This window comes from Lithobates pipiens, unplaced genomic scaffold (assembly GCF_037356315.1).
Source record: "Lithobates pipiens isolate NorthernLeopardFrog02 unplaced genomic scaffold, aLitPip1_a1.2 Scaffold_18, whole genome shotgun sequence".
NCBI lineage: Eukaryota > Metazoa > Chordata > Amphibia > Anura > Ranidae > Lithobates > Lithobates pipiens.
The window spans coordinates 549,708,997-549,736,589 of NW_027507758.1; the positions used below are offsets into that span (position 1 = coordinate 549,708,997).

General features: G+C 42.4%; 1 protein-coding gene across 2 annotated transcripts in view; it reads left to right on the forward strand.

The window, feature by feature from the left end:
* The window catches only part of LOC143988934 (cytosolic phospholipase A2 gamma-like), an 84,161-nt gene extending 57,346 nt beyond the window's left edge, over positions 1–26,815 (forward strand). The window contains exons 12-17 of one of the 2 annotated variants that reach the window (XM_077488871.1): positions 4,435–4,554; positions 12,242–12,295; positions 16,774–16,941; positions 24,100–24,245; positions 25,906–26,065; positions 26,522–26,815. In XM_077488871.1, coding sequence (XP_077344997.1) covers positions 4,435–4,554; positions 12,242–12,295; positions 16,774–16,941; positions 24,100–24,245; positions 25,906–26,065; positions 26,522–26,757 — 884 coding nt within the window. In that variant the 3' untranslated portion in view covers positions 26,758–26,815. The remainder of the gene's footprint in view (positions 1–4,434; positions 4,555–12,241; positions 12,296–16,773; positions 16,942–24,099; positions 24,246–25,905; positions 26,066–26,521) is intronic. The other variant, XM_077488872.1, reaches the window with a different exon arrangement.
* Positions 26,816–27,593: the final 778 nt, after the last annotated feature.

The following is a 27,593-nucleotide window of genomic DNA, read 5'->3' on the forward strand; positions in this document are numbered from 1 at the left end:
GGGTTACCTCCCACCAATACTCTTGAATAAAAATATGTGTGAAATCTGCAGGAGTACCAGAGCATCTGCAGACTCCAGCAGCTAGCTGAGGAGGCTGGGTATATGCGATGCAGGCATCGTGGCATATAATAAATACTATGTAAGATTTTGAATTGAATCAGTTTGCCTCTAGCTGCAACCAATGGCTGAAGCGGGTAATCCCACATATCCTCCCAGTCTTCGCTGTCCAGCTCCTTCACCTCCATCCGCCACCAACCATGCAGACCATCCAAACCAACCTGGATCGACAACAGCATTGCATGGTATATTTGGGATAATGGTTTTGGGAGATCGGCGTCCCACAATGTGGCCTCCAGGTCATCCTGCTCCAGCCGAAGCTGAATGAATTTAAATTGCGATTCAAAGACATGACAGAGTTGTAGGAACCAAAAAAAAAAGTTTGGTAATTGAAATTAGTTTTTTAGTCTGTCAAATGTGAAAAGCCCAGATCCGTCACATATGTCCAGCAAATATTTAATGCTTTTGCTGGCCCAGAGCCACGGGTCCTGCAATGAGTGAAATTCCCATAAACCTTGGGTTACACCAAAGCTAACAGCAGTTTCTATACCTGTTACATATGGCGCACATGCAGGGGCGGATACGGGGGGGGGGCAACGAGGTAATTTCCCCCTCCCCCGAGAACATGAGTGAGTGGGCGGGCGGGCTGCTCCACGGATGAAAGAGCGGGTGGCTCCACAGGCGTGTGGTTCCGCAGGTGAGAGTGGGCGGTTCCGCAGGTAGGCCGGGCTGTCGGACAGATCGGTTGGTGATCGGGCAGGAGGCTCGGCAGGTGAGTGAGAGCAGGCGAGCAGCTGGGCGGCTCTGTGGGTGAGCGGATGGCTGGGCAATCAGGGAGCCGGTGGGTGGGGGAGCCGAGAGATGACATCATCTCTCACTGCCCAGCGCCCACCCTGCATTCCTGCAATGCAGTTCCTCCCTCGCTGTGCAGGCAGCCGCGGGAAGCAAAGAGATGACATCATCTCTCTGCTGCCTGACTGGTAATCTGCTGTTTGACTTTGGGACACAGCAAGAGACCACCTTTGGCTGGGAAGTGACACAGCAAGAGACAATCCACAACGTGGAACAGGTGACGTGGCAAGCGACAATCTGTAACGTGTGGCAAGTGACAACCTGTAACGTTTGGCAAGTGACAATCCGCAACGTGTGGCAGGTGACATTGCAAGTGACAATCTGCATCTGGTGACAGGCGACCTGACAATCTGCATCTGGTGACAGGCGATGTGGCAAGTGACAATCCGTGGCATGGCAAGTGACAATCCACAACGTGTGGCAAGTGACAATCCGCAATATGTGGCAGGTGACATGGCAAGTGACAATCCGCATCTGGTGGCAGGCGATGTGGCAAGTGACAGTCCCCATCTGGGGACAGGTGACGTGGCAAGTGACAATCCGCACTTGGTGACAGGCGATGTGGCAAGTGACAAGCTGCATCTGGTGGCAGGCGACGTGGCAAGAGACATTGCACCCACGATCAGTAGATCATGGCTGCAATGTCAGGCTCCTGCAGACATGCTGTCAGCCCATACCCCTGTCTTTCTGTTTGAAGATGTGAGAAAAAGTGACAGCAGGTGCAGGAAGAAGGACCCAGCTGTCACAGGGGGCAGAGGGAGCTGGAGCTGGAACATGTTACATGTTCTAGCCTAAATATGGGTGGAACATATAACATGTTCCAAAGGTGACCACACACTTTAAGGGCAATTGAACCCCTTTCTGTTTTTTTGCTGCTTGTCCCCACCTGCCCTTCACTTGACCACTGCCCCATTTGGCCACAGGAGTAAGGAGAAGAACGTTCGAAGTTTCTCTAGTTAGAGCTTACACACGGCTAAGGACTCCACCCACCCCCTGCACTGTACTAAGATCTGATCACTGACTACTCACATACTCCCAATGTCCCAAAAGTACCCAGTATATCACTTCTCAGGTCAGCAGAGTGGCAGGATAGAAAGCAGTAGGGTAGTTAAAGGGTTAGTTCACTTATACAGAAAAAATGTAAAGGTGAACTAACACCATATACCTTTAACACCGCTACCCCCAGCCCCCACTGTACTTACCTCCAAAGATGCTGAGCTCTCAGTGTCCCCACAGCCACTCCAGTGGCCCAGGGATTTGAAATCCTCGCTCTTTTACGTCTTCTCTTTGCAGCTTTTCCAGAATAGACCAGAGCAATTCTGATTGGTCAGCACTGTAACAGGGAATCGTCCTGGTCCTTCCCTTAAGAGCTGAGTGAAGAAGAGAGAGAAGAGTGGGCATTTCAAATCTCCAGACCTCTGGTGCAGCTGCAGGGACACTGACAGCTCAGCATTGCCAGAGGAAAGTGCAGTGGGTACAAGCGGGTTGGTGGGGAGGGTGTACAGTATTAGTTCACCTTTACATTTTTTGGTGAACTAGCACATTAGGTAAACCTATAAGGGTCTGTGCTGATGAGCTTTAGGCTTACCTCAATGGCATCAATTTGACATTTAAGTGACTGGTGCAATTAAACTTCAGTTGTCCTCCTTTTGACTCGTATTTCACCTGTTTCAAATTGGATTGCATTCCTATAGACTCGTATAGAAATACAATTATGATCAGACCTGGATCTAGGAGGTTGCTGGGGAGGGGTGTTCGTGTCCCCCCCCCCCCAATTTTTAGTTGTGCTCCCCCGGGTCTCAGAAAGTGCATTTACTGATCCATGAGGCACTTTGGTGGGGACAATTAATGTAAGGGATGCTCTGATGGGAACACCTAACGGAAGGGGTACTTCGATGGGGGACACCTGAAGTAAAGGGTACTTTGATGGGGACAGCAGATGTAAGAGCTACTCTGATGGGGACACCTGATGTAAGGGCTACTCTGATGGGGACACCAGATGTAAGAGCTACTCTGATGGGAACACCTGATGTAAGGGCTACTCTGATGGGGACAGCTGATGTAAGGGCTTACTATGATAGGTACACCTGATGTAAAGGGTACTCTGATGAAGGCCCTTATGAAAAGGGGTACTCTGATGGGGACCCTGCTATGAAGAGGGACTTTGATGAGAACTCATGATGTAAGGCGGGAGTCTGATAGCGACACTTGATATAAGAGGGCACAGGGTTTAATTATTCTAATTGAATGAAATCCTTATACATACTAGTGCTCCCTGTTCACTCTAGCACCACCTCTACACTACCTTTCGGACATCATTTCCAGGTTTTGACTGTGGTACAGAACGCGATGAGTGAACAGGGAATAGTAGTTCCCTGCATCTCTGTTATATACTTTTTACTGCACCCCCAGATCATATAGTCTAGATTCGGCCCTGATGATGATGATAGAACCAAAACCCTTGAAATCGGCTTGTATGAGCAAAACATAGGTTTGTGTTTTTTAAGGTCCCATGGGCAGTGAAGGGGGCAATAAAATAAGCGGTTGAGCCATGGTTTTACCACCCCTCCCAAGTTATACACATGCTATAGATACAATCTTTTGCTTCACAGCAAAACATTGTACCCCATGTCGCATTTAGCGAGCACTACTGCCGCTAAATGTAATGCATTCAAGTGAATGGGGTTGCGCTACAACCACAAGCCAAATGCTAGGCTCATGATTGCTGTGTGGTTATTTGCATTTGGCTTCTGACACAAAAATCAGGCTTTCAGGAGTTGCAGTATCACCTTCTGAATGCCTAGCAGACATTCCTGTACAGCTCTCTCAAAAGCAATTTGCCAAAGATTTATTTTGCAGAGGAGTGGTAAGGACTGCCGAAGGTGTGGATGAGCCCTAAAGGTTGTGTTAGCCTTATGCAGTCACAGGGAAGAATGCCTTTATTTTTTTTGTCTTATTTATAAGTTTATTTTTACCATTCATGCTACTAAAATGATGGTGCTAGATTCAGGATTAAGATCTCATTCCGCGTACACACGACCGGACTTTTTGACAGCAAAGGTCAGACGGAACAAGTCCATCGGACAATTTGTTCGTGCGTGGGCTCCATCGGACCTTTGAGTGCCAAAAATCCGGCGGACTTTAGAAATAGAAACAAAAAACAAAACAAAATTAGAAACAAAAAACAATGCTTGGGCAGCTATTGCCTACTGGCTATGAACTTCCTTATTCTAGTCCGGTCGTACGTCATCAATCCGTCGGACTTTGGTGTGATTGTGTGTGTCCAAGTCCATTCATTCGGGAAGTCCGCCGAAAGTCTGTCGGGAAGACCGTCGGACCTAGTCTGTCGAAAAGTCCGGTCGTGTGTATGTGGCATCACTGTTTATGAGGAGCTGCTTTGAGACAGAAGTACATATAAATACAAGTGTAGAGAACATGTATTACTAGAATGATGCTTTACTGATGGTGTCACAGTGCAGTGTTTTCTTTCGTACATTATTAGTCTATGCTTTTTTCCCCGAGTAGGGCAGACCTGTTCATGCAGAGGATGTAAAAAAATAGAACGCCTTCTGTTGCATGACCTGACGGGGAGGACAGAAGAATATAAGAAGAAGTTCTGGAAAGATTTTGCTAAGGACTTAGAGGGTATGTAAATTGTTTCCATGATGAACCAAATTATATGACTAATTTTTTTAAAGTGCAACTTAGGTTATTTTGAAAGAAATTCCCTTCCAGGTCAAGTATATTCACTGCAAGAAGAAGCAAAAACTTTACATTTTGAACATCGTATAATTAAGCAAAAATTTGCTTGAAAAAAAGACTTTCAATTTTTTTCTTAGATGGTATCCTTTTTACTTTTGAGTATTTATGGTAGTTACATTTATTTCCCTTGTCCTTTGAATGTGCTTTTTTTTTTTGTTTCTTTAAAAAAAAAAAAAAATTTCAATTTAACCATTTGAGTCTCAGGATCTTTTTCTCCTAAATCTCCTTATGTTTTTTTTTTTTTATATCTCAGTGATATCTTTGTTTTGCACATTAAACCTTTTAGCATTTTGTAGACTACCCTACCATATTATACATTTGTTTTTCATTTTTGAAGGGAGGAGGGAACAGATCGGTCTTTAATTTGGTAGAAAATGGGGATATATTTTTGTATTTGCTTCTTTTTGATTGGGAAAAAATTGTAAAACAAAAATGAAATGTAATTTTCTCTGATACAGCATTTATGTAATTAGCACACCCCTATATATTTATTTATTTTCCGCAAAATTGAATTAACAAAGTCAGCTGAAAGCTCAAAGTGAGCACATGCATTTACATTAGGAAAGCTTTATCCCCCTTTCTGCACTACATGCGGGAAAAATAGATGATTGCTTATCTTCTTAATGTAACGTTAACCCCTTCGCACCTAAGGGTAAAACAAATGGAAAAGCCTAATTTTGTCATTTTGACATGTGTTAGTAAAACCGTACATATCATCACAACTGCTTTGTGCATTCGGGTGAATTATACCTTGTTTTTTCCTGGACAAAGTGGGCTTTCAATTGGTGGTAAATGGTAATGGATATCTTCTGATTTTATTTTTTTGTTTTTTATTATCAATAGGAAAACTTGCCCTATTACCAAAGAACAACCCAAAATAAATTCTCCTGCTCCTGACAATCACAGCAATACCACATACAGCACCTTGAAAAAATATTCATACCCCTTGACATTTTCCCAATTTTTGTCATGTTCAAACCAAAAAACGAAAATGTATTTTATTGGGATTTTATGTGATAGACCAACACAAAGTGGCACATAATTGTGAAGTGGAGGAAAAATGATAAAAGGTTCTCAAATTTTCTTATAAATAAATATGTGAAAAGTGTGGTGTGCATTTGTATTCAGACCCTTCTGCGTAAATACTTTGTAGAATCACCTTTCACTGCAATTACAGCTCCAAGTCTTTTGGGGTATGTCTCTACCTGCTTTGCACATCTAGAGGGAAATTTTTCTTCTCTAAATAGCTCAGATTGGATGGAGAGCGTATGTGAACAGTAATTTTCAACTCTTGCCACATATTCTCAATTGGATTTAGGTCTGGACTTTGACTGAGCCATTCTAAAACATAAATATTCTTTGATCTAAACCATTCCATTGTAGCTCTGGCTGTATGTTTAGGGTTGTTGTCCTGCTGGATGTTGAACCTCCGCCCCAGTCTCAAGTCTTTTGCAGACTTTAACAGGTTTTCTTCTAAGATTGCCCTGTATTTGGCTCCATCCATCTTCTCACCAACTCTGACCAGCTTCCCAGTCCCTGCTGAAGAAAAGTATCCCCACACCATGATGCTGCTACCACCATGAAACATGGTGGGGATGGTGTGTTCAGGGTGATGTGCAGTGTTAGTTTTCCGCCACACACTTCTTCCACATGTTTGCTGTGTCCCCCACATGGCTTCTCGCAAACTGCAAACAAGACTTCTTATGGCTTTCTTTCAACAATGGCTTTCTTCTTGCCACTCTTCCATAAAGGCCAGATTTGTGGAGTGCACGACTGATAGTTGTCCTGTGGACAGATTCTCTCACCTGAGCTGTGGATCTCTGCAGCTCCTCCAGAGTTACCATGGGCCCCTTGGCTCCTTCTCTGATTAATGCTCTCCTTGCCCGGCTTGTCAGTTAAGATGGACGGCCATGTCTTGGTAGGTTTGCAGTTGTGCCATACACTTTCCATTTTCGGATGATGGATTGAACAGTGCTCCATGAGATATTCGAAGTTTGGGATATTTTCTTATAACCTAACCCTGCTTTAAACTTCTCCACAACTTTATCCCTGATGTGTCTGGTGTATTCCTTGGCCTTCATGATGCTGTTTGTTCACTAAGGTTCTCTAACAAACCTCTGAGGGCTTCACAGAACAGCTGTATTTATACTGAGATTACATTATACACAGGTGGACTCTATTTACTAATTAGGTCACTTCTGAAAACAATTGGTTCCACTGGATTTTAGTTAGGGGTTATCAGAGCAAAGGGGGCTGAATACAAATGCACGCCATACTTTTTAGATATTTTTAGTTTTTTTTAAATGTGAAAACCGTTTATCGTTTTCCTTCCACTTCACAATTATGTGCTACTTTGTGTTGGTCTATCACAAAAAAAACAGTAAAATACATATACGTTTTTGGTTGTAACATGACAAAATGTGGAAAATTTTCAAGGGGTATGAATAAGTTTTTAAGGCACTGTATGTGTATGTTAGCTGTTATTTGTACCTGTACCAGCCCAGAAACAGTAGTGTGCATTTTTCATTTTTGTAATCCTACTTAAAACTCAATGACACTGATACTAATTAAAAAAAAAAAAAAAAATCCTGTCCAAAAAAATACTGACCTTTGTGACCTTTGACCCTGACCCAGACACTAACCCTGGCACTGACCTAGATAAAACCTTGATCTAGGTTTTTTTCTACACACACTTTTTTTTTTCTATCTCTTCAAAGACAGAGAGTGATACAATATATCTCTCTAATCCATCACAGAGACAGAAGACCCGGGGGGGTAAATATTCGGGCCCACTGAAAAAAAATCAGGCCAGTGATAGACTATTTGCGTACTGTTGGTATGAAGGGGTTAAACTTTTTTATTTCATTTTGGATAGAGTATGGGAGGGTTTTAACCCCAGGCAGATTTTCTTTTCACCATCTGTATCTCATTGCAGAAATTTCACTTCCTGTCCTATAGCCAAACAGGAAATGAGAGTAAATCCCTTCAAATTAAGGGGATTCCTTGGGGACCCAAGTTACCATAACTAGTGTCCCCATTGGAAGATTTCCCCTCCTATTGCATTTCTGGGGACAACGCACAATTTGGGGATTTCTTTCACTTTAACTTTCAATGATCATATTAAACAGGACAAATAGAAAGGATAAATCTCCTAAAAGTGAAATGTCACCCTATTAATCAACATTGACTATTTTTAGTCCTTATGCTACTAGTATTAATAAATTCATAGGAACGTGTATTACATTTGCTTATTTTAAACTTTTTTTTTTTTTTTTTTTTTATATTTCTACAGTTACTTTCTGGTTTCCATGCCTAGGCAAAATAATGTCACACATCCCAGGAGTCTTCAGTGGGGGAGGAGGGGCTTTTTCAGCTAAGCACACCCTCTCATGCCTGCATGCCTGAGCCAATGTAAGGGCAGGTGGATTCCAGCTAATAAATGCTACATGAATCATCTGCCCTCACTCAAGATAGCCACAGCCAGAAATGCTATGGGGTGTTTTTCAAATTGATTTCTCATCAAAATAAAGAATTAAAGCAAGGATGGATGGATGGGGGGGGGGGTTGCAATGATTATAAAAGTGAATTAAATAGCTTTTGGTACTTAGATAAAGTGTAGTTCCGCTTTAAAGGGGGCACAGACTGCAATAAAAACTGACAAGTGTTATAATCTATCTCCACCCCGTCCAAAACACACCAAAAAAAATTGCCTTTAGTTACACTTTAAGAAAAGTGAACTGATATCTAGGAAACCCTGGAATGTAAAAAAAAAGCATGCGTCTTTTAGGCCGGATTCACACCTATGCATTTTTAGTGCTTCTTGCATTTTGCAGATTTGCACTACAGTCCATTTAACATGGTTTCCTATGTAACACGTTCTGTAGTGCAAATCTGCAAAATGCAAAAAGCACTAAAACTGCATAAGTGTGAATCCAGCCTTAAGGTGGATATTCTCCCAAAGAAATCATAAAAATTACCGTTTATTTCCATACAGGCTTGGGGCCATAAAGCCCTAAACTTTGTAAAAAACAACAAACACTGGCATCCAAGAGCCCCATTATAATAATACCAACAACATCTATATTGGAAAACCTTTCAAAGTAGCAAAATACAACTCTCTTAGGATAAATCACCCCAGCAATAATACGTTTCCATATTTTTGTTTGAAACAAACACCCCGCTGCCATGCAAGCACATATTCCCCCAGAATAAAACAACGTGCGGTCTGTCCAAAGAAAACTGCTGCAGGTGAATTGAAAATGCCAACACATTTTACCAATGCGGCTTCTTCAGGACAAGGAAGAAGAAGGTTGTAATCAGAATAATGACGATTGCACACCACCCAGCTACCAAGACCACTAAGTTACTCATAGTTACGCAGAGGCTATTATGCCAATTCAACCCAACGCCGCAAGGACTTCCAGGAGCTCTATGTCCCCTTGGTGAAACTCACAAAGTCCCAACACTTGCAGAAAATGCCAGCCCACCTGCCTGCCTTGAAAAGTGTCCCAGAGCAAGAGATTTAAGTTAGTTATGACACTGTGCCAATTGCATCTGAGAGCCATCTCCCTTATTGGCAGTGGGGGTAATAAATAGAGTTACTCACCATCCCTTAAATCCTGCTGACTTGGTTAAGACTGCTGTTCAGGCTTCCCGCTGTACAGATCTTCCTATGCTAGGCAGGGTGTCCCCTGGAAGAGATGCTAAGGTTTTAGGGATCCCTCTGTCCTTCTTCCTTCCACAGATCCCATCCTGGAAGCAGAGCCCCTTCATCTTTGGGGTCCCCTCCCTGACCACTCGACTCACCTTCAATAGTCCATCTCTCCCCGACTCCCCACAATATTTATGGACTGTTCTAGCCACCCTGCCAGGCCTCCTGTCTAGAGATTGGCCAGATTCCTATAAACATGCAGATCATGGCCTCTTTGCCTCCACCCACTAGCTTCTAGAAACTTCCAGCAGCTTTTAGAACCAAAGATAGGTACCAGAGGCCTAACAATGGGGCAATCCTAGGGTCACAGCCACCTGGGTACAGAAATATTTCTGGCGCCCCCACGCGGGAGTGGTCATCTTACTAACTCCTCCCCTTTGCGGGGGGGTCACAGTGGAACTATTTGATTGGCACAGTGACAGCATTTGATGAGCACGACAGCATTTGATGTGGCACTATTTGATTGGCACAGTGACAGCATTTGAGATGGCACTATTTGTTGGGCACAGTAGCAGCATTTGATGGGGCACAGTGGTGGCATTTGATGGCACAGTGGCTGCATTTGATGTTACAGTGGCTGTGTTTGATGGGCACAGTGGCTGCGTTTGATGGGCACAGTGGCTATGTCTGGCATAGTGGCTGCCTTTGAAGGGCACAGTAGCTGCGTTTGATGGGCACAGTGGCTGCATTTGATGGGCACAGGGGCTGCGTTTGATGGGCACAGTGGCTGTGTTTTATGGGCACAGTGGCTGCATTTGATGGGTACAGTGGCTGCGTTTGATGGGTACAGTGGCTGCGTTTGATGGGTACAGTGGCTGCGTTTGATGGGTACAGTGGCTGCGTTTGATGGACACAGTGGCTGCGTTTGATGGCACAGTGGCTGCGTTTGATGGCACAGTGGCTGTGTTTAATGGTTGGGCACAGTGGCTGCATTTAATGGTTGGGCACAGTGGCTGCATTTGATTGGCACAGTGGCTGTGTTTGATGGTTGGGCACAGTGGCTGCTTTTGATAATTGGGCACAGTGGCTGATTTTGATAATTGGGCACAGTGGCTGTGTTTGATGGGCACAGTGGCTCCATTTCATGGTTGGGCACAGTGGCTGCGTTTGATGGCACAACTTACTTACAGGGTGAGGCCGAAGGTCAATTCCGAGCCTCCAGAACACAGTGTCATGCAGTGGCAGCTGCTATGCTGGCGCAGTGCAGGAGGATAGCTGTTCAGCTGAGCTCAGTCACTCACAGCCAGGCAGGCTCAGGCAGCTTTCTTCAGATGTACTCCACTCTACGCTATCTGAAGAACATGGCAGAGGTAGGTGGAGCTAGTTTATTAGCCGCGGAGGCTGCCTGCTCTAAATGCTGGGACAACAGCAGCACGCTCTGAATTCTGGGACGGCTGTGGCCTCTGACGTCACTGGTTGCTAGACACAGGGCGGCAGGTGATTCTAGCAACCAGTGCAGCGCACAGCAGAGCCAGACGACAAGTCAAGTGAGTTCCACAGCTTTGAAGCCCCTCCTCTGCAGCAGCTTCCAGCGCCGGGAGCGCGGTGCACCCCTTGCACCCGCCCAGAATCGGCCCTGGCCTAACCTGTAGAGCCATGCAGCCTGACCTACAGTAACCCCAGACCAGGTATACGGACTCACACAGGCTACTGTGAGTCAAAATAAAATTCCTCACTCTAACTGTACACTAGAGGGTGCTACATTTGTAAACCTTATATCAAGATGGTGAAAACTATATCATGACCGAATAGAGTCCAATGGATGTATTGTTCAAACATTGTATTGTAACTGTACGGTTTGCCCTAATGTTGTAAAGCGCTGTGCAAATTGTTTGTGCTATATAAATCCTGCATAATAATAACAATAATAATAACATACAGGAGAGTGAGAGGCCCCCCCATGGTTTTCCAAAGCAATATTGTACACTATAATAGTCTTCAAAATCACATTCTCTGGAGTTAAGAAATTATAGCAATTTCCCTGTAGTGTAGTCCCTCTAGCATTCTCTAGAATTGTGAAACATTGCTATACTTTTTCTTGACACCCATTTCCATCCGAGCCCCCTAATGGATAAATTTGAGTACTACAATTCATTTTAAAGGGGAGTTCAACTGCAAAAATATTTTTAAAAATCAAATAGGCAGGTTTTATTTGCTGATAGAGAGAAGAGACGAAACAAACGTACTTGCCAGTTGACAATCTTCTTTAGAAATTGCACTGAGTTGCGCATGCACAGTTTACATTCTCAGCATATCTTGATGCTAAAATGAACGAACTCCTGTGTGCATGTGTGGAAGCTGTCATTCCATGCTGGCAATCAAAATAACTGAAGACCCCACGCTCAGAAAAAGCTGGGGAGAAGATAACAAAGAATCTCATGGACATAGTATGGCTGGAGGGAGTTCTGCTTTAAAGCATCTCTAAAAATACAAAACATTTTCTTTTCCTTTTGATATAGTAGGAAAGGATTAAAATCATCACTACTCCACTTTGAAACCATTGTAATCTTATTGGGAGGTACAACAATACTGTATGTACACTATACTGTACTTTTTTAGTAATACTGTATTTTCTAAACTGATTTGAATTATTGCTATATTTCATTTTTTTTGTGACATATTACAGTATATGACATTACAATTCACACAGTGGTATTAGCATGTTTTAATACCTCGGTCTATGCAAAACTGGTATTTCCATTATAGATGGAGCTTGGTGGGCTGTGCCACAATCTGTCAAGCACCCACCCAAACATAACTATCAGTCTTCCAGTAGAAATAATATATTTCTTTATTTTGCTCTATGCTAACTGTATGGGTGGGGTTGGTACTTATGTTATCTTGGTTCATTTTATCCAGACACCAAGGAAATCACACCAGAGGCAGAGAAGGATACCATCTCATTGATGTCAGGTAAGAAAAGCAATGCAGCGATGCTATACACATTTTTCATTGATGAAGTATAAAGGTGAAAGCGACTGTATACATGTACTAAATATTATTCTCTCTGCATTGTGAATCTCCATTATGTTCCCAGAGTAGATGGCATAATGTGCATGTATATTACCTTTTAGGCTGTTATCCTCTATCTATGCAGGGTCCACATCTCCCTCACTTTGTTGCCACCAACTTCTTGTTCTCCTGATCTTCCTCCTGGTTCAGCGGCATCTTCTTCAATCATAGGTTGGCCACTTATGACTCCATGCATATGCATGGAGCGCTCACCCTCGGAAGGACCCCTGAGAATTACACAGGTTCTCCCACAATAATACATCCACCAGCATAGATCCATACACACCAACAACACAGGCTCAGTCTAGGGCAGGGGTGCTCAACCTTCTGAAAAGCGAGGGCCACTTAAGTGATTTGGTAACCGGTCGCGGGCCACAATGAAATTAAATGGTTCAGAATTTTAAAAAAAATTAATTTTGAATAGCATAATGAACATTTTCCTCTTGCAGCCACTGAACATCAGTGGGAGGGAGAGGAGAAGTAGTCGGCGTTCAGCAGTTATAGGTGGAAAATTTAGAGGAGCAGTTCCTGTATATGCTGCCCTTCCCGTCCAAGTGTAAAACAGAATGTGACAGAGAGGCTGCATGGGCCCCCTGGAGCATGGAATGGGGTTGCCATTGCCACCTAACACTACACCAGTGGTTGGGGGGAAGGTGGTAAAAACACTTCTCAACTATGGGGCTTTAACGTGCCCTCAAATCGCAAATGTAAACAAAGCCCTTATGGTCCTGAGTCCCTTTATAAGGCTGCTTTCACATTGATGCACTGCAGTTTACCCGCATGTGGGTGCAGCGCAGTGCACCTGCGGCTTTCCTGCGGGTTAGCTGTGCTTTGCCATAGGCTTCCATTATATCTTGTGATTGTGGTGCTCTTTCTGAAAGCACACCAAAACTGCTGTATTTAGGAACGTGCACCAAACCTGCTGGATATAATAGAAGTCTACATTGCAGTGTAGCTAACCTGCAAGAAAACCAGAGGAGCACTGCGCCGCACCTGCAGATCAGTATGAAAGCAGCCTAATAGTTATTAACTCTTTTTATAGGTGCTAATTTGCCCATTGCAAAAGCGCAGTGTATATATTGATTTATACAGTGAATTTTTTTTCCTCTTTCAGCTTCTGCTGGCATCACTCTTAAGTCTGCGAGAAAAGTCCCAGGCAAAGTGCATTTGGTATCACACCGAAGTGCATTTTGCTCTCTCCGCGGCCGCCTGCTTCCCCTGCTGCTGGCACTCTGATGCTCTGGGATGGTGAGCCGGAAAGGCCAGATCCTGATCAACAGGTTGCTGACCCCGGGCAACGCGCTTCCCTGGTTTAATGTCGAGGGTCACATCAGAACGCCATATGCAGCCCACGGGCCACAGATTGAATATCCCTGGTCTAGGGGATGCCTTCTTAGAATTTTTTGCCAAGTAGTTTGAAACCGGAGAGGAGTTCAGGAGGTTCAGAATACTATAAAACTCTCATTTGGAGGACAAAATTTTAGCACAAATCCTTCTAGCTGTAGACACACAAAAGTCCCACAGTAGGTTTTACGCACAATGTCCCAGGAGCTGACTGTCACCCAGCTTCTACAGGTAGAATGTCCGACAGAAGAAGTCAGGTGGAAGCTCTTCATTGTATATTTCAATCCTGTTTCTGCCTTATCTACCTTTTTTTTTCAAAAATTCTGACGGACCTAGAAATATTTCCAAAATATATTGGGAAAACCGCTCGTCTGTATGCTGTTCCGATGGACCAAAAACGATGATGCTCTGAAGCAAGTACGAAACGGAAGCTATTGGCTACTGAACTTCTTTTTTCTAGTCCCGTCATACGTGTTGTACGCCACTGCGTTCTTGATGATCGGACTTTTTTGTGATCGTGTGTACGCAAGACAGTTTCAGTGGGAAAACTGGTCGTGTGTACAAGGCATAAGACTCCAGCACAGTGCCCTCCAACAAGATCTCAGCCCAGCACCTGCTGAGGTCCAAACTGCAATCCATGACTCATTATACCTGTCTCCCTTGCATAGCAGCCCCAGGAGAACAGGAACAATCCTAGCGAAAGAAGAACACTCTGGAAATGTTTTCTGTTTCTGCTTTGTAGGGGGGGGGGGGGATGGATCCTCTTAGCATATGATACAATTTTCATATATGACAGAAGATGGATAAGTGGTAAGGCATGGGAACCATTGATGGGTGAAGGTAGGCCATATCCTCTGATTAAGAGTTGTACAGAGCAAGGAGGGGGGGATGCAAAAGAAAGAAAGGGGAAAGGGAGAAGGTGGAAAAAGAGATGAGAGGAAGAAAGGTTGGAGAGAGAGGATAAGGGGAGGATGATTTCCTCCTCACAGCCCAGGAAGCAGACAATGGACTGTCCATAGATTGTCTGGCTGCCTTTTCAATTTAACCTGTTTAGGACCACTGTACACATATATCCAGTGGCATGACAGTTGGGTCTTCTATGCATCACTGTGTAGTTTGAAGGCACACTCCATCAGTGCCCCCAGAACTGTGACCGAGCTGTCACTGACAGCTAATGGTCACATACATGTAAGCCCTTGTACACACGGTCGGAGAATCCATCGGAATGTGTCCTATCGGACCGTGTTGTCGGATAATCCGACTGTGTGTGGTATGCATCGGACTGATTCCATCAAAATATCTGTCAGGCCCAATTTTCCAACTTGTTGGAAATATTTCCCGACAAACTGGTCCGATCGGACATACTCCGATCATGTGTAGAGAATTTTGATCGGACCAAGTGCCACGCATGCTCAGATCAAATTCCTACATCAAAGCTATTGGCTACTAGCCTGAATGTAGTCCCATCATAACGAAATTACGTCATCACGTTCTGAAAGATCGGATTTTTCGACAACTTTGTCCGACCGTGTGTATGCAACAGTTTCGGACAAGATCTGACGGACAAAATCCGACGGACAAAATCCGATGGATTTGGTTGTCGAAATCTCCGACCGTGTGTACAGGGGCTTACTGGGAGCTGGTAGGATGAGCTTCTGACTATGTAAGCACTGTGCAGCCAATTATGCCGCGTACACACGATCGGAATTCTGGCCAGAAAAAGACAGATGAGAGCTTTTCATCGGAAAATGTGACCATGTGTATGCTCCATCGGAATTTAGCTGTCTGAATTCCCGCCAGCCAAAAATTGATAGCATGTTCTCAATTTTCCTGATGGAAAAATTGAAAAACTTCCGATCGTGTGTATGCAATTCCGACACGCCAAAAATCACGCATGCTCAGATTCAACTACGCGAGGGAAGCTATTGGCTACTGGCTATTGAACTTCCTTTTTCTAGTCCCGTCGTAAGTGTTGTACCTCACTGCGTTCTAAACTATCGGAAATTTGGTGTGACCGTGTGTAGGCAAGACAGCTTGAGCAGAATTCGGTCGGAATTCCCTCTCACAAACCATCAGAGCTTTTTCCGACAAGAATTCCAATCGTGTGTACGCGGCATAAGAGTTCAGAAAAATTAGCAGTCCCTCCTGCCAGCCTTAGGGGTCATTTAAAGAACATAGAGGGGTTAAGAGGGCAATAGAGGGCAGTAAGACCACAGCTTAAACTTGACTTTTGTGGGAAACAAATGGCAAATAGAAAAAAAAAATAGCAAAAACAATTGCAACACAAATCATATTGTAATTGAATGTTATTAAAAATGATCTTTCCTTTTCAAATTGCAGTGCTGTAATTTTCTCTAAAATGCAATGCAATATGGCTACCTGGAACTGTTCTTCTTCTGCACACAGATGGTGCACAGAATTCTCCCTAAAAAATGTAGTTTCCTCCGTGTGTGATTGACTTACTGAATTTCCCAGAAGTCTGTACAAAGATATAAGTCAGATTTCGGGCATCCCCTGCAACTGTTTTAATTTTTGGTGAGATACTCCTCAAGGGAAATCATGTATGAAGAGGTAGCAGACCCTGAAATTGTCCTCATTAGAACCCAGCAAATGCAGCAGCTAATTGATAATCATGAAATTCCCCCCCCCCCCCATTCACACTCCTTTTACACATGGACACAGACAAATTTGAAATGATAAAGGGTAGGAATCTGCAACAACGTTTGTTAAAATCCCTGCAATGTACATAGATCACCCAGAGTGGAATGCTTTTTTTTGTCGGCAAAAGTAAAGTTACTTCTTAACTGCCTATTTATATCACCCCCAGCTGTCAGTCTAAACTAATCCATTGTTAGGGGAAGGGGGGATGAGGGGTGTCCAGCCCAGATCCGCAGGACTTACTTCACATCGCGGGACAGTCCCGTGGAATCCAGGATGGTTGGGAGGTATAGGTAGGGTGTGGGGGCAGCTTGGAGTTTCGTTTTAAAAATCTTTGCAAACTAATGCTTGTTTTGTTTTTTATACCTCTTTTCTAGGCATTTATAAAATTATTGCTAAAGTGTCGAAGGGCATTGCTAGTTGCCTTATGCATTTTTTCACTCCTAAAGGTACTTGCAATACAGCTACGGTGATAAAGAACATTGCAGTATGCCTTGCAGAATGGAAATGGGGAACCACAAATAACTTTCTCTACAAATGGAAGAGTGAGTATACTTGAACTATGTTCATTTGTTTCAACCAAAAAAAAGCTTAAACCTCAGAATACTTTACTAGTTTGGCCAAACCCCCTAATAAAGCAAGGTCCAATTGGCTTTAGTCTTTTTCCAATACCCACCAGATATCTCTTGGGATTAGCGTTCTACCATGTATTGTTTTTCTGTTTCAATATTTTTTTATATAATTTTTTTTAAAGAGGAAAAGTCACAAGAATGTAAACATCAAATAATGCAATTTCCTCCTGTAGGAGACACAAATAAAGACAGGATTCGGAAAAATATTGCAGTTGGGTTTACCAATTACTAGCAACAGTATATGTATCCAATTTAGAGTGAGTGGAACACAATATACAGGTCACCTATCAGCAATTAATTGTAAATGAAATCTTGTATTGAGGTCAGTTCACAGTTGGACATTAGGTGTGAAATGTTTTCTGTATGTGCTTTGTGGGGAGTGTGTGGGAAATGGATCCTCTTGGTGTATAAAGCAATTTTCATGTAAGATATGAGACAAGTGGTAAGGAGTGGGAACCATTGATGGGTGGAGGTAGGTCATATCCTTTGATTAAGAGTTGTCTTCCACATCCCAGGAACCAGACCTTGGTTTATAGATTGGTTTAGGAATCCTGTGTATAGTTGTTCAGGGTTGTCAGACGTGCAGGAACTTTGTATGAAATCATGCTAGTCAATTTCATGTTTATCATTATGCCATTCATCTTCTTAGTACAATTGCTTTTTTACAAGCATTTTCTATCACTTAGTTGGCTCAAAGAAAAATTTGAAGTAGCAAATTTTGTTAAGAAGGCATCCATCTGGTTTATTAACTGATAGATGCAATAATGCAACTCATGGGTCTTTACTTGAAGTATAATTAAAGGCAAAACTTGCCCCTTCATTTGCAGGGATTTCATCCCGCTTCCGGTTAGGCTATGGGGCAGGAAGTGAAAAGAAATCTCACCAATGGAACACAGATGGCAAAAAAAAAAAAAAAAACTTATAATGGTTTTAACCCTCCCTTCCTCTTTTCAAAATGAAAAAAAAAAATATTTTGCCTAAAGTTCTACTTAAAAAAGGAAGTAAACACCGATGGGTTTTACAAGCTCTTCACCCCTCTTCCTTCCGGGGCCATGGACTCCAGTTCTGTGATTGGCCAGAGTCGCATGAAGTCACTCCCGGCACAGGCCCTTTAGATACGGCATGATCGTACCCTTTCTTCAGTGTGCATGCGCCAAAGACATTGGCGCAAGCGTATATGGTGAATATCTCCTAAGCTGTGGTTTAGGAGATATTTCCAGTACCTACAGGTAAACCTTATTATAGTCTTACCTGTAGGTTAAAGTGGTAGTGAAGGGTTTACAACCACTTTAAGGTCACTTTAAAAAGACTAGACCAACCATTCTCAACCAGGGTTCCATGAATTCCTATTGTTTCTTCTAGAGGTTGCTAGGGGTTCCTTGAGCTGTACCTGATTTACCTCTCGTTTGGTTGGCTTATCCAACTGTATGACAGCAATAATCTTTTTAGCTGTCAGTAAGCATGCCATTTTGACCATCATTGTAAGTGGGGCATTTTTTTCACTGCTAGTAATGTAATGGGAATTCTTCCCACTGACCCGAATGAATGAACAGGCGTTCCCTAAATCCTGAAAATTATTTGAAGGGTTCCTCTGTGGTAAAAAGGTTGAGAGAGGCTGAACTAGACCACATACCCTGGACCAGAAACAAGTTAAAGCGGGAGTCCGCCGGGAGTTCCGCCGTTTTTTTTTTTTAAAGCCAGCAGCTACAAATACTGCAGCTGCTGACTTTTAAAATAAAGACACTTACCCGCCCAGTGCGCCCGCGATGTCGGCACCTGAAGCCGATCTCTCGATCGTCTCTCGGGTGCTGCTGCCGCCATCTTGGGTATGGGAATCAGGAAGTGGAGCCTTTCGGCTTAATTTCCCGGTTCCCTACTGCGCATGCGCGAGTCGCGCTGCGCAATAAGGATGGACCCACTGCCTCTGGGATCTGTGTGTTTCCCAGCAGGCAGCGGGGGACTTTCAGAAAGGGGCGTAAATCTACGCCCCTTTCCGCAGAGAGCTATCCTGGAAGTGGGTGCAGATACCTGTACTGTACAGGTACCTGCACCCCCCTCCCCCCTGAAAGGTGCCAATTGTGGCGCCGGAGGGGGGGAGGATTCCAATGAGCGGAAGGTCCACTTTAGGGTGGACCTCCGCTTTAAAAGAGAAGTATGGATTTATTTATTTTTTCCAAAATCATACTTACTGTACCTAGGTGGATGCAGCATCGGTTCGATGCTGCATCTGTCCCCTACTGGCTCTAACACTGGGAACTGAGCGATCAAACACTGCCGATCGCTCGATTTCCAGAGATTTCTGAGCAGAGTAATCAAACTAAATCAAATAAACACAATCCCTGTGTAAAAATATGTTACATAATCAAGTAGATGTTATCACTAAAAGTGCTTTCACTACACCCAAAATAATCAACAAAATCAAAATAAATCCTGCGCTACTTAATATGTAATGAACCAAAATATACAAAATTGTCACACAAATAATAATGCAATCATGACCTTATCACTACAATATTACAAACAAATTCATAAAAAAAGTCCATAAGATTAGTAAAGTGACTCAGTGTCTCAAAAAAAACAAAAAAAAAAAATCAGAAAACTGGAGCGCTGACACCACATCATGGGGATGATGAATGCCTAGTGGGGAGCCGCTGTTGTTGACCTGCTGGTCAGCATATGAGGTGAGCGGCTATTGTACACAGGTGAAGGAGAGCACGGATTTTCATTTTGTTGCACTTTCGGGTGGATTGGTCACATCAAGATTTTTTAGGCACTCAGTCACTTTACTGATTTTATGGACTTTTTTATGGATTTGTATGTAATGTTTTGGTGACAAGGTTATGGATGCATTATTATTAGTGTGAAAAATTTTTTTTTTTTGGTTTATTACATATTAAGTAGCACAACACTTATTTTGATTTTGTTGATTTGTGAGCAGAAAGCTGGTGACTGTCAGTCACCAGCTCTCTGCTCTGCTCCCCTGCGCTCACTGGAGCGCTACACCATGGAGTGGGTGGGAGTGTCTGGTTCAGGCTTTCAAAGGCTCACTGAGAGGTGGAGCCAGGTGCCAGTCCTGACCATATGGTCACGATCTTGACCGGCTCTGTGATGTCAGCCAACAGCGGGCTTCAACCATACGAACTGCACTCCTGTGATCCATAGGAGAAGTACAGAAAAACTAGCTTTGGCTGTACTTCTCCTTTAATTCTGGGCAGGACAACCAAATGTATAGTGTAGTGCCCCTGAGCAGGACAACCATGGAAGAAGGCTTTAGAGTAGAGGGGAGTGCATGTGCAGTAGGTACTAAATACCAGTCCATCATCACTTTGTATGTAGATATGAGATTTAAAATATTAATGTAACATTTAGATATAGTCAAATGGTTTCCTATTCCTCCCATGCCTTAGATGTGGCCAGATGAGTTTCCCATTTCTGGACATAGGAGTATGTGTGGATTCTAAAACAGTTAAATTGAGCATCTGATATACTCTTGCTAGAATTCTACACAGATAAGAGGAAAATAGGAGGAATGTTGGGTTAGATTTAATGAATTTCGTTTGCCAGTGTCTTAGTTAAAGTGTTTGGTATTGGGTATATGGTATTTATCTTTTAATCTTGAAAGCCATAGATGCCTTTAGGAATGAGTATTTTTCTTTTGGAATCGTCAGGTACACTAGGAAAATGCATAAAGGTTTTTGAAACCAGGGAGGAACTGTGAATTTGCCAAAAGTGTCAGAGGTGCCAAAAATTGATGATTTGTGATGATTAGTTTACTGGAAAATTAGATTTTTTTCATATGTAAGGATTTTCCTTTCAAAAGGCTTAGAAGGGTAGGTCTATCTGAGTGGAGAGTCCAATGCAAGGATCTTAAAAGGATTGGGTGTCAAGTATTTTTAGACAAGTCCAAAGCAGTACATCTAGAGGTAAGTAGATTTACATCAGGTGTGTTATTTTTGAGGTAGGGTAGTAGGCTGCAAAGTCAGAGACTCATAGGCTGTCTCTTACTTTGTGTGCTATAAGCAGGGCTTTTTTTCCTCAGAGAATAGGTGAAGGAACTCCGACCTTCACCCTTCATTTCTGTTCCCTACCCCCCCTCCCCCAGCGCCATTCCTTGGTTCCACCTTCTACCGACCTCCCAGTACTGCCCATTTTAAAGAATAAAGAACCAAGTATAATTTTTTCATTCATTTCTGGAGGTGCCCGAACTGCGTTCCCCCAAGTTCCTACTAAAAAAAAAGCCCTGACTATAAGTGTTCTAAGCCCTTGTTCACACGGTCGGAGATTCCGGCAACCAAATCCATTGGATTAATTCCGACGGATTAATTCCGGAAGAGGTCCGGAAGTGATGTTGCATGCACACGGTCGGACTTAGTTGTCAGAAAATCCGATTGTACATAACGTGATGACGTTATTTCGTTACGACGGGACTACGTTCAGGCTAGTAGCCAATAGCTTTGGTCTAGGAATTTGATCTGAGCATGCGTGGCACTTTGTCTGTCGGAGTAGGCTACACATGATCGGAGTATGTCCGATCGGAGCATTTTGTCGGAAAATTTTACCGGCAAGTTGGAAAAGTTGGTCCATTGGATATTCTGATGGAAACAGTCCGATGCAGACCACACACAGTCGGAATATCTGACAAAACGGTCCGATAGGAAACATTCCGTCGGAATCTCTGACTGTGTGTACAAGGGCTTAGGGCAATTTGCAGATACAATGCCTTGCAAAAGTATTCACCCCCCCCCCCTTGGCTTTTTACCTATTTTGTTACATTACAGCCTTTAGTTCAATGTTTTTTTAATCTGAATTATATGTGATGGATCAGAACACAATAGTCTAAGTTGGGGAAGTAAAATTAGAAAAATATATACATAAAACAGAAATACAAAAAATGATAATTGGCATGTGCATATGTATTCACCCCCTTTGTTATAAAGCCCATAAAAAGCTCTGGTACAACCAATTACCTTCAGAAGTCACATAATTAGTGAAATGATGTCCACCTGTGTGCAATCTAAGTGTCACAGGATCTGTCATTACATATACACACCTTTTTGAAAGGCTCCAGAGGCTGCAAACCCTTAGCAGGAGACACCACTAACCAAACACTGCCATGAAGACCAAGGAACTTGAGAAGTACAAGTCAGGGTTAGGTTATAAAAAAATCCAAATCTTTGATGATCCCTAGGCGCACCATCAATTCTATCATAACCAAATTGAAAGAACATGGCACAACAGCAAACCTGTCAAGAGACGGCCGCACACCAAAACTCACAGACTGGGCAAGGAGGGAATCAGAGAGGCAGTACAGAGACTTAAGGTAACCCTGGAGGAGCTGCAGAGTTCTACAGTAGAGACTGGAGTATCTGTACATACGATGACAATAAGCCCTACGCTCCAGAGAGTTGGGCTTTATGGCAGAGTGGCTAGAAAAAAGCCATTACTTTCAGTAAAAAACAAAATGGCATGTTTTGAGTTTGCAAAAAGGCATGTGGGAGACTCCCAAAATATATGAAGGAAGGTGCTCTGATCTGATGAGACTAAAAACTAACTTTTTGGCCATCAAAGAAAATGCTATGTCTGGCACAAACCCAAAACATCATATCACCCAAAGAACACCATACCCACAGTGAAACATGATGGTGACAGCATCATGCTGTGGGATGTTTTTCCAGCAGTTAGTACAGGGATATTCTTGAGAAAAACCTGCACCACTCTGTGTGTGATTTGAGGCTAGGACAGAGATTCACCTTCCAGCAGGACAATGACCGCAAACACACTGCTAAAGCAACACTTGAGTAGTTTAAGGGGGAAACATGTAAATGTGTTGGAATGGCTTAATCAAAACCCAGACCTCAATCCAATAGAAAATCTGTGGTCAGACTTAAAGATTGCTGTTCACAAGCGCAAACCACCCAACTTGAAGGAGCTGGAGCAGTTTTGCAAGGAGGAATGGCCAAAAATCCCAATGGTAAAATATGGCAAGCTCATAGAGACTTCTCCAAAGCGATTTGGAGCTGTGATAAAAGGTGGCTCTACAAAGTATTGACTTTAGGGGGGTGAATAGTTATGCACATTGACTTTTTATGTTATTTTGTCCTATTTGTTGTTTGCTTCACAATAATAAAAAAAAAAAACCTTCAAAGTTGTGGGCATGTTCTGTAAATTAAATTATGCAAATCCTCAAACAATCCATGTTAATTTCAGGTTGTGATGCAACAAAACACAAAAAATGCCAAGGGGTGTGAATACTTTTGTAAGGCACTGTATGTATCTTTCTATATGAAGCAAAGAACTAGTCTATGCATAGTGTGAAGGTCGTGGGAGGGGACAATAATTTGAAGGACACAGAAATAATTATTAACTTGGGGAGAAGGGACAACGTTCCTGTCAGGAATATGCTATCTTTCATATAAAGTAATGTTTACAATTAGGACAAATCGTGAACGGGTTAGGTGGGACAAATCCTACCAACTGGTCCTGTATATACTACAGCTAAAACTTGGAATAATTAGTTTTGTCTCTAGAGCTGCCTTATGCATGCATCTGGTCAGATAATTTGTGCCATGCTGCACAGATGGGCAGGACTCCGTGGCAAAAAGGCATCTTTAGTTAAGTATTCTTGTTATATTTTATATCATTATTACATTTGTTATCTGTATCTGTCTTTAATTAAATGTTATAGTTACAAGTGTTTGTGTGATCTATCTTTGCACATCTTGAATATAACCCAAAAATGTAAACCGTGATATAACACTGGTGACCTTAAAGCGACCGTATCTTCACACCCAAAACTTGGCCAAAGCAGTTTGCTGGAAAAGAAGAGATTTTATATTTACCTCCCTCAAGACTCATTTCTCCTGCCTGTTTAAGCCTCCAACACTTCCAGGAGTGTCTGTGACGCCATCTTCTGGCCTTGGCGTCACAACATCTGTAGTGATGTAGGGGTCAGAGGAGGAACCCCAACCCACAGTAAAGGACATGTGCAAATTAAAAAAAGCTAATTGATTAAATTGATATGACTATACTTTGTGTGTTTTTTTATATGTTTTTATATATTAATTATCTTAGGTAATATCCCCCTCTCCAGTAAAAAGCACATCTCTTTAGTTGATGCTGGCTTGGATATCAATATTGCATTTCCACTAATGTTACCTCCCCATCGCAACGTCGACCTCATACTGTCTTTTGACTTCAGTGAAGGAGATCCTTTTGAGGTAACCATATCCATTTTAATGCAGCACATTTTGGGATAAAAGTTTATGGTGTCATGCTTTTGGCTGCTGGTAGATTTTGGTGTTGGGCTTTTGCCATTTGTTCCTGGCAATGGTATTTTTAGGTGTTGGGCTTTTGGCATTGGTTCCTGCCACTGGTAGAGTTTGGTGTCGGGCTTTCAGCATTGGTTCCTGATGCTGGTAGATTTTGTTATTTCAGCGCTGATAACAAAAGCATACACAAACATCTGACATCTCTAACTTATTGCTGACTGTTATCCTGAGCCTAACACATAACCTAAACCACTCCTAGCTCTGAACCCGCACCATACCACGTCAGGTTTTTATTGCTGTCTGTGTTCCCAATACCAGGTTTATCTTCCGTGTGTCCTATCACCTGGTCCAGAAAGCGATGGGAACGTTTTTCCACTGCCACCAAAACATGAATAAAAGTACCATATCCCACTGGGGCACCTTTTTATGATAACGGTCTAAGAAGGCATTTTATATTTAACTTTAAAAGATTTTCACTAATTTCTTTTTGTGTCTTTGGCATAGTAAGTGAAGGAAAATCTCCTCAATGTAATTTGAACAGCAAAGCAAACTGGACAGGGTTCTTAAATATAAACTTCTCTATCCAAAACAAAAACAAAAAAGTTTTGTTTTTTTGTGCAATTTAAAGTAGATATACAGCCAAAAGTTCTGAAAAAGAATTGAGGGGAAATCTCACAATGAGGGGAAATTGTAAGAAAAGTTGAAGATTTCCCCTCTATTGATTTTCTAGTGACCAATTGAAAAATACTGAATTTCTTTCATTTTTCTCCTGGTGCCAATGGTGAAACAGACAATGATAAAAATTAAACATGGGTTCTAACCTTTTCATACTTTTGCATTTTCGCTTTAAGCGCACTTAAAAAGACAATAAGCTCTGACTTAAGAAAAATCTATATAAAAGAGAAGTATGGGTTTGGGCTTTTTTGCAGTTTTATACTTACCTTGGTCCGATGTTGTATCTGTCCCCTGGCGACTACACTGAGAACCAAGCGATTGAACACCACGATCAATTGGTTCTCACAGCTCCGTGAGAAGAGAGCTACTAATTGTCAGTCACAGCTCTGTGCTCTGCTCCCTCCTCGCTCATTGGAGCACTGGGCTGTGTAGGGGGCGGAGCGACTGGTTCAGGCTCTCAGTGGCTTGCCGAGAGGCTGAGCTGGGTGTCGGTTCAGGCACCTGGCAGATCCTGAATTCCATTGTCATGATGATGTGGTGCCTGGAGGTACTTCTGTGACATACAGTGTGTGTGTGTGTGTGTGTGTGTGTGTGTGTGTGTGTGTGTGTGTGTGTGTGTGTGTGTATATATATATATATATATATATATATATATATATATATATATATATTTTTTTTTTTATTATTTATTTTAAAATATGCCCAAAGAGGAACTTAGGTTTTTAAAGGGCTTGTCAGCCCAACTGACCTATAATGGATACAACATACCCAATGGGGATACACGCATCATTAATACCCTGAGAGGGTTTTGGCTTTAGATGTGCTTCATTCTAATCCTTGTTGCAGTAAACCAATGGACAGTGCCGGTGATGTCTAAAATGTATTCAGTGTGCTATAACAGAAATATTACAGAATTATCTTTTTGTTGAATCAGACACTGCAAAAAACAGCCAAACAATTTACCTTTCCGAAAATTACTATAGAAGATAAGGATGTGAAGATTCCATCAAAAAGCTGCTACATTTTTGAGGGAGATGGTGATGGGATACCTGATGTGATGTATTTCCCACTTTTCAACAACCAAACATCTGAAGGTCAGTTTACACCTAAAGAGAGCTCTGTAGTCAATTTCTAAGGCCTCATTCACATGGACAATGGCATATTGTACATCATTTTTATTTAAAAAAATCTTATTACAGGTACTTTTATAAATGCCATTAATTTACACAGCACTTAACAAATAAATTGTACATTCCCATCAGCCCCTGCCCTCAAGGAGCTTCCACTCTAATGTCCCTAACATTTATACATACACATACTAGGGGCAATTTTGACAGGAGCCAGTTAACCTACCATGCTTTAACAAAGCGATGGCTGTGCATGGTCCCAAAAGAGCATACCATACATATATCAAGTTTCACAATTTGTATTATTTAACCCTCAGAAGTGCAACCTGATTACCATTGTTAAACTCTCAACCACATAGATGGTAAGTAACATTGATAACCCAGATAATACACCATAGGTAAACACATTTCCTTTGCTTTCAGGAAAAGTAGATGAAATGAGGGAGAAGTATGCCACCATCCACATCTCCTACGATGAGTCTCAGGTGAAAGAACTCCTAGATGTATCGAAGAATAATGTGGAAAAGAACTACACTCAGATACAAGAGAAAATAAAGCAATGTGTTCAGAGATGTAACCTGAGGAGGTCAGGGGAGGCTGCTGCCTATGGTGTAACGAATACAGGGGGAGCAATAGAATCAAAAAGTAAAGATAATTAAAAACCTTCTGTTTCTGTTCTGCCTGTGGTTTACAAATAAATTGGACTTTAGCCAAGTACATTTGGGCATTCTTTTTATTGCATTCTGTTCTGCAAGCTTTGCTACTGTATAGCTCTCATCTTGTATGATCAGGAGTAGAGTGGCAGTGGTGGTGCCACTTGTAATATACAAAAAAAAGAGAGAGTAGAGACACAGATGGTCTCAGGAGTGTTCACAGAGGGGGACACAACCACGCAATATGATCAAATAATATGGTAAACTTTATTGACAAATAATATATACATTTCAAACAAAGTCCCACTTGTGTCGCACACGGCTTCACAGATGGGACCTATACCTGCATAATATCAAAAAATCTATATATAAAACACTGTAAATACTATGAAAAAACAATGTTGTATGTTAAAAATATTACAATGGTTCAAATGAACCAGTACGATTTATTACTCCATTTGGAGTACAATGGCAACGGGTATGGTCTATTCTCTCTGATCACTAGCACATCCTCACTCGGTCAGATACACTAAAGGCAATAGTAGGAGAGAGACCCATGATGGTGGCAAAAAGAGCTAGAAACCTTAGGGTTGAATTAGTGGAGTCCGAATTTAGGTGCCCTATCAGCAGAAATTGGCTCAAGGACATACCCAGGATGAGAGGCATGTACCCCTGTGGACACTGCAGCATTTGCAAATTTGCTGACCGCACTAAAGTCTTTAGGGACTCAGACTCTGTGAATGAGTATGCGATCAAATCTTTTATTATCGAGGGTCCATTACATCTTGGAGTGCCCCATCATAAACTATATGTGGGCAAAACAAAGCACCAACTATGGGTCA